This window comes from Spermophilus citellus, assembly GCF_964194105.1.
Source record: "Spermophilus citellus genome assembly, chromosome: 2".
Classification (NCBI taxonomy): Eukaryota; Metazoa; Chordata; class Mammalia; order Rodentia; family Sciuridae; genus Spermophilus; species Spermophilus citellus.
The window spans coordinates 161,938,868-161,955,330 of record NC_138183.1 but is presented as its reverse complement, the minus strand read 5'-3'; the positions used below and the strand labels follow the sequence as shown (position 1 = coordinate 161,955,330).

Below are 16,463 nucleotides of genomic sequence, written 5' to 3'. Positions count from 1 at the left end.
CCTCACAACCTCTTATATGTAATTTTGTATAGCAATGAGGGTCTCCCTTCATTTCCATGCAATTTCCCTTTTCTCTCCCTTTCCCTCCCATCTCATGTCTCTGTTTAATGTTAATCTTTTCTTCCTACTCTTCCTCCCTGCTCTGTTCATAGTTGCTCTCATTATATCAAAGAAGACATTTGGTATTTGTTTTTTAGGGATTGGCTAGCTTCACTAAGCATAACCTGCTCTAGTGCCATTCATTTCCCTGCAAATTCCATGATTTTGTCATTTTTTTATTGCTGCATAGTACTCCATTGTGTATAGATGCCACATTTTTTTTTTTTATCCATTCATCTATTGAAGGGCATCTGAGTTGGTTCCACAGTCTAGCTATTGTGAATTGTGCTGCTATGAACATCGATGTGGCAGTATCCCTGTAGCATGCTCTTTTAAGGTCTTCAGGGAATAGTCCGAGAAGGGCAATAGCAGGGTCAAATGATGGTTCCATTCCCATCTTTCCCAGGAATCTCCAAACTGCTTTCCAAATTGGCCGCACCAATTTGCAGTCCCACCAGCAATGTACAAGTGTACCCTTTTCTCCACATCCTCGCCAGCACTTGTTGTTGTTTGACTTCATAGTGGCTGCCAATCTTACTGGAGTGAGATGGTATCTTAGGGTGGTTTTGATTTGCATTTCTCTGACTGCTAGAGATGGAGAGCATTTTTTCATATACTTGTTGATTGATTGTATGTCCTCCTCTGAGAAGTGTCTGTTCAGGTCCTTGGCCCATTTGTTGATTGGGTTATTTGTTATCTTATTGTCTAATTTTTTGAGTTCTTTGTATACTCTGGATATTAGGGCTCTATCTGAAGTGTAAGGAGTAAAAATTTGTTCCCAGGATGTAGGCTCCCTATTTACCTTTCTTATTGTTTCTCTTGCTGAGAAAAAATTTTTTAGTTTAAGTAAGTCCCATTTGTTGATTCTTGTTATTAACTCTTGGGCTATGGGTGTCCTATTAAGGAATTTGGAGCCCGACCCCACAATATGTAGATCAGAGCCAACTTTTTCTTCTATCAGACGCAGAGTCTCTAATTTGATATCAAGCTCCTTGATCCATTTTGAGTTAACTTTTGTGCATGGCGAGAGAAAGGGATTCAGTTTCATTTTGTTGCATATGGATTTCCAGTTTTCCCAACACCATTTGTTGAAGATGCTATCCTTCCTCAATTGCATGCTTTTAGCCCCTTTATCAAATATAAGACAGTTGTAACTTTGTGGATTAGTCTCTGTGTCCTCTATTCTATACCATTGGTCCACCCGCCTGTTTTGGTACCAGTACCATGCTGTTTTTGTCACTATTGCTCTGTAATATAGTTTGAAATCTGGTATCACTATACCGCCTGATTCACACTTCCTATTTAGAATTGCTTTTGCTATTCTGGGTCTTTTATTTTTCCATATGAGTTTCATGATTGCTTTATCTATTTCTACAAGAAATGCCCTTGGGATTTTGATCGGCATTGCATTAAACCTATAGAGAACTTTTGGTAATATCGCCATTTTGATGATGTTAGTTCTGCCTATCCATGAACGGTATATTTTTCCATCTTCTAAGGTCGTCTTCTACTTCTCTCTTTAGGGTTCTGTAGTTTTCATTGTATAAATCTTTCACCTCTTTTGTTGATTCCCAAGTATTTTATTTTTTTTGAGGATATTGTGAATGGAGTGTTTTTCCTCATTTCCGTTTCAGAAGTTTTGTCACTGATATACAGAAATGCCTTTGATTTATGCGTGTTGATTTTATATCCTGCCACTTTGCTGAATTCATTTATTAGTTCTAGTAGTTTCTTTGTAGACCCTTTTGGGTCTTCTAGGTATAGAATCATGTCATCTGCAAATAGTGATAATTTAAGTTCTTCTTTTCCTATTTTAAGCCTTTAATTTCTTTCGTCTGTCTAATTGCTCTGGCCAGTGTTTCGAGAACTATGTTGAATAGAAGTGGTGGTAGAGGGCATCCCTGTCTTGTTCCAGATTTTAGAGGGAATGCCTTTACTTTTGTCCATTCAGAATGATGCTAGCCTGAGTCTTAGCATAGATAGCTTTTACAATGTCAAGGTAAGTTCCTGGTATCCCTAGTTTTTCTAATGTTTTGAACATAAAGGCATGCTGTACTTTGTCGAATGCTTTCTCTGCATCTATCGAGATGATCATATGGTTCTTATCTTTAAGTCTGTTGATGTGGTGAATAACATTTATTGATTTCCGTATGTTGAACCATCCTTGCATCCCAGGGATGAATCCTACTTGATCATGGTGCACTATTTTTTTGATGTGTTTTTGTATTCGCTTCGCCAGAATTTTATTGAGGATTTTTGCATCTAGGTTCATTAGAGATATTGGTCTGTAGTTTTCTTTCTTTGAGGTGTCTTTGTCTGGTTTCGGAATCAGGGTGATGTTGGCCTCATAGAATGAATTTGGAAGAGCTCCCTCTTTTTCTATTTCCTGAAATAACTTGAAAAGTATTGGTATTAATTCTTCTTTAAAGGTTTTGTAAAACTCCGCTGTATACCCATCCGGTCCTGGGCTTTTCTTGGTTGGTAGTCTTTTGATGGCTTCTTCAATTTCCTCCATTGATATTGGTCTGTTCAAATTGTGTGTATCCTCCTGACTCAGTCTGGGCAAATCATATGACTTAAGAAATTTATCGATGTCTTCACTATCTTCTATTTTATTGGAATATAGGTTTTCAAAATAATTTCTAATTGTCTTCTGTATTTCTGTAGCATCTGTTGTGATATTGCCTTTTTCATCCCGTATGTTAGTAATTTGAGTTCTCTCTCTTCTTCTCTTCATTAGCATGGCTAAAGGTCTGTCGATCTTATTTATTTTTTCGAAGAACCAACTTTTAGTTTTGTTAATTTTTTCAATAGTTTCTTTTGTTTCAATTTCATTGATTTCCGCTCTGATTTTAATTATTTCTTGCCTTCTGCTACATTTGCTGTTGTTTTGCTCTTCCTTTTCTAGGGCTTTGAGATGAAGTGTGAGCTCATTTATTTGTTGGTTTTTTCTTTTTTTTTGAGGAATGACCACCAGGCGATGAATTTTCCTCTTAAAACTGCTTTCATTGTGTCCCATAGATTCCGATATGTTGTGTCTGTATTTTCATTTATCTCTAAGAATTTTTTGATTTCCTCCTTTATGTCTTCTGTAACCCATTGATCATTCAGTAACATATTGTGCATTTTCCATGTGATGTAGGATTTTTCCTTCCTTCTTTTATCATTGATTTCCAGTTTCATTCCATTATGATCAGATAAAATGCAAGGTATTATCTCCACCCCTTTATATTTACTGAGGGTTGCCCTATGGCATAATATATGGTCTATTTTTGAGAAGGATCCATGTGCTGCTGAGAAAAAAGTATATCCATTTGATGATGGTTGATATATTCTATATATGTCAGTTAAGTCTAGGTCATTGATTGTGATATTGAGTTCTATAGTTTCTTTATTCAACTTTGTTTGGAGGATCTGTCCAATGGTGAGAGAGGTGTGTTGAAGTCACCCATAATTATTGTGTTGTGGTCTATTTGATTCTTGAACTTGAGGAGAATTTGTTTTATGAATGTCGCAGCACCATTATTTGGTGCATAAATATTGATAATTGTTATGTCTTGTTGGTGAATGGTTCCTTTTAACAGTATATAATGTCCTTATTTATCCCTTTTGATTAACTTAGTCTTGAAGTCGATTTTATTCGATATGAGGATGGCCACCCCTGCTTGCTTACGAGGACCGTGTGCGTGGTATATTTTTTCCCATTCTTTCACCTTCAGCCTTTGTATGTCTTTTCCAATCAGATGTGTCTCCTGGAGGCAGCATATTGTTGGATTTGTTTTTTTAATCCATGATACCAGCCTATATCGCTTTATTGGAGAGTTTAAGCCATTAACATTCAGAGTTACTATTGATATATGGTTTGTACTTCCATCCATGTTTGATTATTTATCCTTTTTAAAAAAAAATTTAGTTTGTTTCTCCATGATTATCTTTCCCCTCGCCCTCTGTCTTTACCGAGGCACTTCCTACTGATGGTTTTGGTTATTGTTCTTCATTTCTTCCTCGTGTAGTGTTTTGCTCAAAATGCTTTGCAATGCTGGTTTTCTGGCTGCAAATTCTTTTAACTTTTGTTTATCATGAAAGATTTTTATTTCGTTGTCATACCTGAAGCTTAATTTTGCTGGATACAGAATTCTTGGTTGGCATCCATTGTCTTTCAGTGTTTGAAATACATTGTTCCATGACCTTCTTTCTTTCAGTGTCTGTGATGAAAAATCCGTTGTTAACCTTATTGGTTTACCCCTGAATGTAATCTGTCTCCTTTCTCTTGTAGCTTTTAATATTTTCTCTTTGTTCTGTATATTGGATATCTTCATAACAATGTGTCTTGGCATTGGTCTACTGTGATTTTGTGTGCTCGGTGTGCTGTATGCATCTTCAATTTGTATATCTGTTTCCTTTTTTATTTCTGGAAAGTTTTCTGTAATTATTTCATTCAGCAGGTTACTCATTCCCTTGGTTTGAATCTCTGTACCTTCTTCTATCCCGATGACTCGTAAGTTTGTTTTTTTTATGTTATCCCATAACTCTTGGATGTTTTTCTCGTGATTTTTTACCAGCCTTTCTGAGTTGGCTAGACTCTTTTCAAGATGATATATTTTGTCTTCATTATCTGACGTTCTGGCTTCTACTTGCTCCACTCTGTTAGTGATACTCTCAATTGAGTTTTTAATTTGGTTTATCGTTTCCTTCATTTCTAGAATTATTGTTTGATTATTTTTTATAATCTCTATCTCCTGATAAAGATGCTTAACTTCTTCTTTTATCTGTTTGTGAAATGCATTCTCAATGTGTTCTTTCGCTGCTTGAATTTGCTGTCTTGTATCCTCTTTAAGGTTCCATTCCATCTGTCTTAGGTGTTCCTTGAGTTCTTTATATGACCATTTTTCTGATGACTCTAGGTCCTCCTGAATATTTAGGCTGTCCTGCATTGTTTGTACTCCTTTTCTTCCTTGCTTTTTGAAGCTGCTCATGTTACTTCTTGTTCTGTTTGACTGCTGAGTTACTGTTTACTCTCATAAATTTATTAGATGCTTGGAAGGAAAGGTATTAGAAGGGAAGGGAAGAAGTCACTAAAGAGAATGAGAGTAAGCAGGTAGAATTCAAGGAAGGGGGGATAATTGAAAAGAAATGAAAAGAGAAAAGAAGAAAAAAATAGGAAATAAAAAAAGAAAAAAATTTAAAAAAAAGTAATAAAAAAATTAAAATTAGAAGAAAAAAATTTAAAAAAAATTTTAAAAAACAACAAGAAAGAAAAATGAAAATGAAAGAAAAACCCAAATCAAAAAAAAGAGAAAAGAAAAAAAGAAAAAAAAAACTAATAAATGCAGTCTTAGAGTTTGATTAACTTCTCTTCCAGTAGGTGGCGCTGTGCCCACCAGGCCATGTTTCTTCTGTCAATACGCGGGAACCAATCACTGTGCAGCAGCTCCTCCCAGACTGGGCCAGTCTCCAATCCTGAGTGCCTAGGGCCTCCTCTTGTGTCTAGTCACTTCCCACTTTTCCTCTAGCCAGGCCCCTCTCACGGGTGCCGCTCACCACAATACTGGCTACACGCCAGGTCTGCTGCTCCCAGGAGCCCTGTTTTCATGAACGACTGGGCACACTCTTCCAGTTTGCCATTCCCTCAGACCCTAAGTTTGTAGGGCTTGGGGCTGAGAATCCTCAGCGAATTTTACTTGCCCTCCGGTAGCCACGCCTCCGGTAGCTGGTGCAAGAGACCTCAGCTGTCAGCACTGGTGGGAGCGGTAGTTCCACGCCACCTCTGATTCCCTCGGTCTGGCTGTGTGCTCACAGGAGAGCTGGGAGGGGCCCTTAAGGTTTCCCCGATGTGTGGAGAGGGAAGGCTAGGGAATTACACACCTGTAGCCGCAGGTTTCAATGAGGTTATCTCCTCCGCCGCAGTCTGATGACGTCAGTTCTCTGCCATGGTGGTATCTCTTGCAAATGGCGACAGTTCGTTTCCCTTTGCCAGGCGACCAATGCAATGGGTGGGTCCTTACTATCCCTCCCAATCCCCGTTTCAAACCTGTGGCCACTACCTATGAAGGCTCGGTAGGCATTTACCTACCGAGAAGGGCTGACCAGTTGTTTCAGCAGGATGGATTTGTGCTGAGTCACAGCTGTTTGTCTGCAGGAAGCAGGCGAACGGGAGCTTGAATTCAGCCGATCCGGGCTCAGTGTGTGTTCTGAGAGGCCCAGACTGTTCGCCCCAGATCCACGTCAGCTCGGCGTTGCCTAGTGATCCTGAGCAAACAGATTTAGGTTGTTTACAATTCCCTATGCCTGCACAGCTGAAGAGGTCAGAGACTTGATCTCTTTGCGCCCACCGCCATGTTGGAATCTACCACAGTTATCATTCTTGTTACCAGTAATTTTTATTTTAGATTGTCAGTGAAGTAGTGTGCTTTTTACACTATGGAAAACCAGGAACCAGAATTCAAATTCTAGTGCAAATGTAATTAATTTACTAGATGTGGACCCAATTTCTTAACTTGTGGTTTGATATTTAATTTAAGCTTTTTAGTTGAAAACACACAATATGTGGACACTGTATACTATGTAATAGATATGTTCATAATCAGTATAAACTTCTTATGAAGACAGGTATATTGTCCTTTAAATAGGTAATGAGTAAGAAATTAATTACTATCTAAGAGTATTACTATTTTAGTCAGAGCCTGCATACTTGGTATTAGTAATTGCAATTTGGATGTGTTTTAGTTTCTTGATCCTACAGAATAGTATTTCTTACCAATCAGGAATGAACAAGTTATCTCTTCTAGGAGTATAAATTGAAGCACCTTTAGTTAAAGGTAAGTGATTGTAGCAGACTTTTGCAGAATTGCATATTTTTGTTTTTTGGGGAGTGTTAGTGCCGGGCAAGTACTCTTACATCAGAGCTATAGCCTCAGCCCCATATTGCATGTTTTAAAGCAAGCATGCCAAGATTATTTTGTATTCATTAGGAGAGGGTGCTTGGCAAATAGGGTTTACTGTTGGCTTTGATAGTCTGTTTTTACTCCTCTGGGGTCTGATGGGAAGATGAGGGTAAAAAGATGAAGTATATAAAGGTTAAGAGATGCTAGTTTTCTTCAGTGACTCTATTAGGTGAGCAGTCGTTTTGTAAATCTAAAGTGGCCAAGAGTATATTTGTACATAAAATAAAGATTAACACTTTACCAGAGCTGTCAGGTCAAGAAAATGAACTGCTCTCTCAGATATCCTATTTGGACTATTTACTTTTTAAATTTATTTTTAATATGTCTTTAGTTGTTGATGGACCTTTATTTTATTCATTTATTTATATACGATGCTGAGAATCAAGTGCCTCACACATGCTAGGCAAGTGCTCTACTGCTGAGCCACAATCCCAATCCCCTCCCTATTAGGTCTGTTTAATAACAAAGTTCCTCATACTAAGTATTCTGGATATAGGTAAAGTTTTTTGTAACTTGCTCCTGAGAAAGTATGAGATTTCATTGTTAGTGCCCATAATTTATAGAGGAAGAAACTCTGCCAAATAGGATTTTGACAATAGGTATTAATTTCACAACTTCAGTCATCTTAATATTCTTATATTTATCTTAATGTTTTGGTAATAAGGGTTTAAGTAGATTTTTAGATTTCTTAATTTTTGTCAGTTCATCAGTGTTAAATTGTGGCTCATTGTGGTCTTAAATTGTATGTCTGTAATTAAGTTGAAAATTTAGGTAAAACCACTAACAGAAATTTAGGAACTGAATTGGGGACATCTCTATTTTTAAACAGGTTTGTTTCTTTATAAATAACATGGTTTGGCATATAACCTCCCCAAATATAGAAGATTTTATTAAAGTGTAATTATCCTCCATGGAATTAACATTCACAAATCTCTTTTCAGTTCTGGTATAAATGATATTCTCTTAAAGCTCATTGTTTTATTTGCCACCTTCATTAGTTTTTTTCCCCTATTGTCTATAATTTCTGTATTCATAAGCTTCCAAGTAGTATGTTCTCATTAAAAGCAGTGCTTCTTTTGATAAGCAGAAGTCTTATATTTGAAGAAGGAAGCCAAAGTACAACTATTTCTAGTTTGAGTGAAAAAAGCAAAGAAGAAACTGGAATAAGTTTACAGGTAAATATTAACAGTTCTAATGTTTATATCAATATTTAATCTTATATTTTGATTATTACTTTTTATAGTAATGTCATTTGATTTGAAAACTGAAGTTACTCTTTTAACAGAGCATCATCTATATACATTTATAGTTTGAATTTCAGGTCCTCAAGTAGACTGACCTGAATTCTAATCCTGACTGTGCCACTTAGTTATATAATCTTGCACAAATTACTTAATCTTTCTAGTCTTGAGTTCCTTTATCTGAAGAATGGAAGCAAAACCATCCAACTTATAGAGTGGGTTTTTACTGTGTATTTTCTGCCATAGCACCCTGTTCAATTTCTGTATATCACTTGCAGTTTATAATTGTTTGTTTATTTTTTCATTGTCAAAAAAGCAACAAATTACTTTTTATATATATTTCTTAAAAATCTGCTTTCAAATTGACCATGGTGTGTGTCATTCTCATCGACTTTCTTTGGTCAACTCATTTACAACAACAATTTGAACTTTGCTACCTTGCTTAAAATTTTGATCTTCACTTCTCTGCCTTTGCTTTCAGCTAGCCTCTTACTTATTGGAGAAAATAGTTGGCATAGATAGGAAACCCAGACACATCTACTCTCAAATATTGAAATCTTCCTGCATATGCCCCTTGTCATAACCGTCTGTCTTATTAAGCTGGAGAAATAATTTCTCCCTTTATTTAAGGCTAATCTTAATTCCTGTGCTTTTTATTTATCTACTTTTTCTCAAACTTTATTTTTTTAATATGCTGTGTTGCCTCTAAACTATATTCTAAACATTTTCAAACCTCTACTTTTAAAAATTTCTCTCACAAGTACAAAATAACTTCCCTCTTCCTGGTGTGCTTTTTTGGGTATCACTCACTCTCTTCTTTCCCTTCATAACCAAATTTTGTGAAAGAGTTGTCTATATTTGCTGTCTCTAAGTCTGGTGGTAACCTTTCAATTCTCTTTACACTTCATACTATCAGTTATGCCTTACATGAAATATGTTCTGTTTACTTTTTCAGTTCACTCTCCTAATTTTTCTCTTTCTTCTCCTTCATCTTTCGTAGTCTCATCCTTTTCCACTGACTTTTTGGAGTATCTTCTGTATACCAGGCATTGTGCTAGGCTTGGGTACCAAATGTTTCAATTCAGATAACTTGATATAGTATATATTTGAATATCATTTTATTTTTCTTTTATAGGGCAACATTTATAATTGAGAGTTATGTGTTGATAATGATGCAATTTAAGGTTTTCTAAAATTATAAAGTGATTCTTCCCTTTCTGTTTTTGTTGTATTTCTGTTTTAAGGATCTTCTGTTAGAAATTTACAGAAGTATAGGAGAGCCAGATAGTCTGTATGGCTGTGGTGGAGGGAAAATGTTGCAACCCCTTACTAGGTAAATCACATTTTTCTATATAATGGTATAGTAATTCTGTCTGTGAAGGAGTTCTATGTATGTAGAATCAAGATATTTTTACAACCTTTTCTTACAGACTACGAACATATGAACATGAAGCAATGTGGGAGAAAGCCTTAGTAACGTATGACCTTGAGACAGCAATCTCCCCAGTAACTCGCCAGGCAGGAATAATTCAGGTATATTTTTTTCTTGGATTAGTAAAGATGTCACTAGTGCAGTGCTCATAGAATTCCAGTATGTCATTGGAATATTTACATAGTCAGATGAACTTGAGATAAGTTTGGAAGTTACCTGTTTTACAGACGTGGGGCTAAAAACTGAGGAACACACAGGAAAGCTAGGTAGGTCATTGTCCAAAACAATAGTTTAGGTTTGTTAATCATAATTTTTGTTACCTAACAAAACATTTCTTGAGTGTGAACGTTGTGCCAGGTAGTGTAAATTAGTGCCTCACATGGAAAATTCCAAGTGTACTATTATTTCTCATAGTTTGCATTGGAATTGGTTTCATTTCTGAAGCTATCATTTCTATTGTTGGCTAATTAATACTCTTTAGTCATTCTTCCTTTAAATATTAGAATTCCCTGAGTTCAGTTTTAGTGTTTTTGGGGAAACATACTAAACAACATTTTGGGACTGTGATATCGCTAACTATAAACTGAAGTTTTATGTTTGTAAATTTTTGTTTCTCTAGTTTTCTGTTGAGATCTTTCTTTCTTTCTTTCTTTAAAAAAAAACAATTTCTGTTTAGGCCTTGCAGAATTTGGGACTCTGCCATATTCTTTCCATCTACTTAAAAGGGTTAGATCACGAAAATACAGAGTGGTGTGCTGAACTACAGGAACTTCATTACCAAGCAGCATGGAGGAATATGCAGTGGGACCATTACAATTCTTTTAAGTAAGAAGAAATCCAACTTTTAAAAAAAATTTTGCTTCTTTTCTGATTCTAAATAACTTTTTATTTTATTCTATCAATATAACAGGAGTTGTATTTTCTATATTTTATAGATTCTCCAAGCTATGCATTCCTAAATAAGATAGTAATAAACAGTAAACAAAATTAGACCTGAATTTCCCTCTTTTTTTCCATTAGCACAACTTCATTCCCCTCCCCAATATTTTCAAAAATAGAAACATCAAAGATATTTTCTTAGGAGAATTCATTAACTCACTTTTTCTTCGACTCAGGAATCCAAGGAAAGGTATTGGTATTTCTCTTTTTACTCCCTGCTATAAACATTTTAGTCAGATATTACTTGTATCTGCTGGATGGTATACAAAGGACCAGTTACCTTTATTTATGAAATTTTTTTATTAAAAGGTGCTAAATCAGTTATCCAGAAACATAATATTTATCACTTGTTTGTCAAGTCACCATATTTTAATTTTATTTATTATTATTATTGATACTGGAGATTGAGTCCATGGGCACTTTACCACTGTGCTACATCCCCTGCCATTTTTATTTATTTGTTTTAAATTTTGAGACAGAGCCTCACTAAGTAGCTTAGAGGCTTGCTTAGTTGCTGAGGCTGGCCTTGATCTTGTAGTCCTCCTGTCTTAGCCTCCTGAGTCACTAAGATTACCGGCATGCACCTCCATACCTAGCACCATATTTTTAAAATTATAAACCAAACAGCTATCTAATAAAGGATTTCACATTTATGTAAAGTGTTTTGATAACATAAACACTAAAAATGAAACAATGTGTAATTGCCTTCATAGAAAATATTTTCATTAATTAGAATGCCTTTCAGATTTCAAACTACAAGATTACTATATTATAGGGATTTGCTCTCAAATTTTTTAGACATTTTGGTATATATAAGTTGGTTCTGCTTCTGTAAGTATATGCCACTCTCTTGTTTACTGTTTTTCAGCCATAGAGGTCTTCTCTTTGTTATTTGATCAGTCCATGATGTTCTTACAGAAAGGCCTTAGATGTATATATTCTGCTTTTCTCCATGTTCGTGGCAGTCTCTTGTCATTCAGTCTCTGGTTTCATATATTTATTTCATTTCTTCAGATAGACCTTTTTTTGACTACTCTTCCTAAAGTAGCCACTCCATCATAATGTTTTTTTTTAATTTTATTTGAATTCTCTGCTTGTCCTTTGTCACTGTCTGATATTATTCTTACTTATTGTCCAAACCAAAACAAGCTCCATGGAAGTGGGCCCTGATCTGACTTGTCTGCTAATGATTTCCCCCGCTAGAACCTGTTCTTAATGCCTGACACATAAAAGGTGTTCACTGAATAAATAAATGAAAATATAGCATATTTTGAACCAGGCAAAGGATCTGAGAAATTTTCAGTTTTTTCTGCTTGAAGAATTTAAATGACCCATAAAATAATTAGTGTTTCTTAACAAAATTTCTAGAAATCTGTTTTTTCATTTAAAAAAAAAGTTAATTTCAGTTTTAAAATTTAGTTCTTTGAGTTATTTGTACATGTATATCTTTAGGCTTTGTTTTTAAATATGTATTTTTCTTTTATTTTTTGAATTATCTCACAGCAAAGGATTAGAAGGATCCAGTTACCATGAATCATTGTACAATGCTCTGCAGTCTCTGAAAGACAGAGAATTCTCCACATTTTATGAAAGTCTCAAATATGCCAGGTATTACAAAAAGGCAAATAATTTTCTGTTTATTTAATGTCATGGCTTCTTTTTTCCAAACTTAAGTAATAATTTCAATGTGAGGATTTGCATTGTTGTAGGGATAAAGACTTGGTGGCTAGGTGAAGTGTTTCCTTGTTCTTCTGTGTTCTTCCCTCAAAAAAAAAAAAAAAATGTTTTCTTTGGGACCCTACATCAGTTCTTTACCCTAAGCTCTCAAGAAACACTCTTAATTCCTACTCCTTCCTCTAGTATCCTGAGAATTTAAATTTTATCTCCTCAAATATTATGTGGCATTTACTCTCTTAGCATTAGAGTTCAAATGTAACTTTTTTTGTTTAATAGTGATTAGCAACCTAATAAATCCTGCATTACAACAATAATATTTGCTATCATTTAGGTACTTATCATGTGCTTGAACAGACTCTTTCCTAAGGCATTCTCTAATCTTCAAAATGAGTATGGAAATGAAAAAAAATATTAGGCTTAGTGAAATCCAGTGGTTTGTCCTAAGTTAGACAGCCAAAGGTGACATAACTGGGATTTAGATTTAGGGCTATATTATCCCAAGGCCAATTTTTTTCCTTTGCTATTTCATATTCTCTAATGTTTGTGAATATTAGTATTATTAGATTAATAGCAAGATTGTGATAAGATCTCTATAAATTCAGATTTGTACTTATATCTCCTTGAAAACCTCCTCTTATTTTTTTTGGATTTTTTTGTTTTGGTACTGGGGATTGAACCCAGAGGTATTTATTTCTAAGCTACATCCCTAATCCTTTTTATTTTTCTTGTAAGACAGGATCCTGCTTAGTTGCCCAGGCTGGTCTCAAACGTGCAATCTTGCTTCAGCCTCTCAGGTCACTAGGACTATATACCTGCACCACTGTGTCCAGCCTCTTCTTTGTTTTCAAAGTTTGTTTCTTTTCTCTTTTGCTATTAGAATAAAAGAAGTGGAAGAGTTGTGTAAGGGCAGTCTTGAGTCTGTGTATTCACTGTATCCCACACTTAGTAGATTGCAGGCCATTGGAGAGTTAGAAAACATTGGAGTGCTTTTCTCAAGGTATGTAATTAATATGATTTTGTAATTCCAGAATGAAGCTTCTCTGTTACTGACTTACCCTTTTTTAAAGTAAATTAATACATTTTCCCTGTTTTACTTTCTAAGATGGTAAATATCAATAGATATGTCAAAATTTTAAGCTCTTTGGGGTCTTCAATAATTTTTAAGAATGCAAAGTGATTCCTGAGACTGAAATGATTGAGCTCTTACACTTTGGGGGAAGATTTGCTTCCTATGAATTTGTATTACTCCTTCCTTCTCTACCATACCACTGGAAAAAACTTTCATTTCCTAGTCATTTTCTCATTGTCTTAGTCTACCTGCTTCATCTTTTTTCTCAGTATAGTAGTCAAGTTAGATACTATTTACTTTAAGCATCTGAGAAGCAAGCATACTATTCACATATATGAATTGTACAGTATGCATTTTCTATTCCTTTAATAAATGTTAGCAGATGAAATCTTTGCCAGATGCCAACTTCTGCTTTACTGAATTGTGATTTCTTTGACAACTGCAATTAGGCACAGTCATCCCCCAAAGGTAATTAATGAGTTTACTTTATTTCCTGGAAGATTCGTCCTCCTTTACCACAAAGAGCATGGAAGCAAGACTAGAGATGTAGGAATTCTTTATGATAGATCTGATGAATATGTTCCCATTTTAGAAGAGTTTTTGTTTAAAAGGTCTACTTTCTATTATTTCAAAGAGCATTTTAAGAAAAGCTTTAAAAATATTTATTACCTGTTACTTCTCTGCCAACCTCTCAGGGGTCTGAACACATACCATTTTGTAGTCTTTTAAAACTTTGTCCTTATTTAGGATTATTTATAAGTTCTAAACTTGTTACTACACAAATTCCTTTGTAATGTATATTACATTTTAGAACCTCATAATTTTTTTTCATTTCTTTTGCTTATATTAACTCTCTGATTTGGCTTTCAGATCACTCACAGATAGACAAATCTCTGAATTGTATATTAAATGGCGTAAGCACTCCCAGATAATTAAAGATAGTGATTTTAGCTTTCAGGAGCCTATCATGGCTCTACGCACTGTTATTTTGGAGATCCTGATGGAAAAACAAGTGGAGCTCTCTCAAAGAGAGTGCTTTAAGGACATTCTCACCAAACACCTTATAGAATTCTCTGTTCTGGCCCGAACTTTCAAGAACACTCAGGTAAATAGGATTTAAAATTATATCATCTCACCTCTTGGCCTTTCCTTTTATTATATAACAAAAAGCATGAGTTAATTAAGAAATTGAGAAATAGAGATCAATATTATATAGTGAAGTATAATTGTTAAGATTTCCTGTGTTAGGCAAACTTGAGTTTAAGCCTTGAACAAGGCAATTACCTTCTTTCAGCCACAAATTCTTGGTTAAATAAAGAGAATATACCTAACTTACTATATTGATAATAGTTCAGTGATTTGACACGCATGCACATGTGTAAATATGAAGAGAGAGAGATGAAGGGTAGAAGTTGGAAGGCAAGCAGAGAGGTACTTTAAGACAGTCCCTGACAAATAGTCACATTTTCATTGAATGGTAGTTACTGCCTTTATTATTATTAGTGGTAATAGTAGTAGTAGTAAAAGTATTTTTATTATTATTTACCATTTTCATTTCAGCTACCTGAAAGGGCAATATTTCAAATCAAACAGTATAATTCATCTATTTGTGGTGTCTCTGAGTGGCAACTAGAAGAAGCACAAGTATTCTGGGCAAAAAAGGAGCAGAGTCTTGCCCTGAATATTCTCAAGCAAATGATTAAAAAGTTGGATGCCAACTGCACAGAGGTTTTTTGTTTTGTTTTTATTTACTGAAATGATGTTATGTTGTTATGAAAAAAACAACACTGCTATTCTTTAAAATATTTTAGTGGCAATTTTATTAAAAATTTGAAATTACTCATCCATGAGTAAGATGTGATGTTTTGAAAAGAAGTTTAGAAACCATTTTTCCTATTTACAAGTCAGTGAGTCCCACTTGTGATAGATTCATTGAATTTATAAGTCTGACTTTCAAAAGAATTCAAGAATGGTATATAGGCTGGGCATGATGCCATAGGCCTATAATCCCAGCAGCTTGGGAGGCTGAGGCAGGAGGATTTCGAGTTCAAAGCCAGCCTCAGTAATTTAGTGAGGCCTCAAGCAACTCAATGAGACCCTGTCTCTAAATAAAATACAAAAATGGGTTGGGGTTGTGGCTCAGTGGTTAAGTGCCCCCTGGTTCAATCCCTGGTACCAAAAAAGGGGGGGGGGGAATAAACATAAAATACTTGCTGTAAATTTGAAAGAACAAGTATAGGGAGGGGTGCTGGGGATTGAACCCAGGACCTTAGGCATGTGAGGCAAGCACTCTACCAACTGAGCTATATCTCCAGCCCCAGAAATGGAAATTCTTGTGAAAACAAAAATATTTAAAAACTAAAGCAAGTTGGCTGGGGTTGTGGCTCAGTGGTAGAGCACTTGCCTGGCATCTGGGAAGGAAGGAAGGAAGGAGGGAGGGAGGGAGGGAAAGAAAGATTGTGCCCATCTGGAACTAAAAAATTTTTTTTAATTAATAAGGCAAGTTGGAACAGTTAGTTTGTCAATCCAGATGCTTTGAAATTATCACATCTGATATTTTATTTAACATAACCTGTTGGTTATCGCAAACATGTTTTTACTACTTTTGCTCTATTTCCAGCATATGACGAACAAAGGGGGTGCATTTATAGGAATCATTAATTTTTCAAAGATTTAACTTACCATTACCATGGTATTCCTCAGACCTGCTTAGTGATTCTCAGCCTACTGGACTTTTGGATGTTGGATGTTTGTGGGACATATCCTCCATTATTAGGGAATATATGCTTATAACAAAGCATTGGATGTCAGTATGATGTATTAATTATTGTGTAACACTATAGGCCCTGAAGTAAAGGCTGTCTGTAGTTAGCTACTTTCTTTGTACCTCAGTTTCCTTACCTGTAAATTGGGGATAATAATAATATTCAATTCATAGGATTCCTGTGAAGATTGAGTTAATATACATAAACTTGTTACAGATTGCCGGGCATATATAAGTACCCAATAAATTTTAGTTTCTTCAATGATAGTAATAATAACTTTAAAGTACAGATTGATTA

At 35.1% G+C, this 16,463-nt stretch overlaps 1 protein-coding gene across 1 annotated transcript in view; it reads left to right on the top strand.

The window, feature by feature from the left end:
- Nucleotides 1-16,463, top strand: part of ATM (ATM serine/threonine kinase) — a 167,198-nt gene that overhangs the window by 112,448 nt on the left and 38,287 nt on the right. Inside the window, 8 exon segments of the mRNA XM_081280301.1 lie at nucleotides 8,131-8,218; nucleotides 9,529-9,617; nucleotides 9,715-9,817; nucleotides 10,393-10,541; nucleotides 12,159-12,263; nucleotides 13,210-13,329; nucleotides 14,272-14,506; nucleotides 14,962-15,129. Coding sequence (XP_081136427.1) covers nucleotides 8,131-8,218; nucleotides 9,529-9,617; nucleotides 9,715-9,817; nucleotides 10,393-10,541; nucleotides 12,159-12,263; nucleotides 13,210-13,329; nucleotides 14,272-14,506; nucleotides 14,962-15,129 — 1,057 coding nt within the window.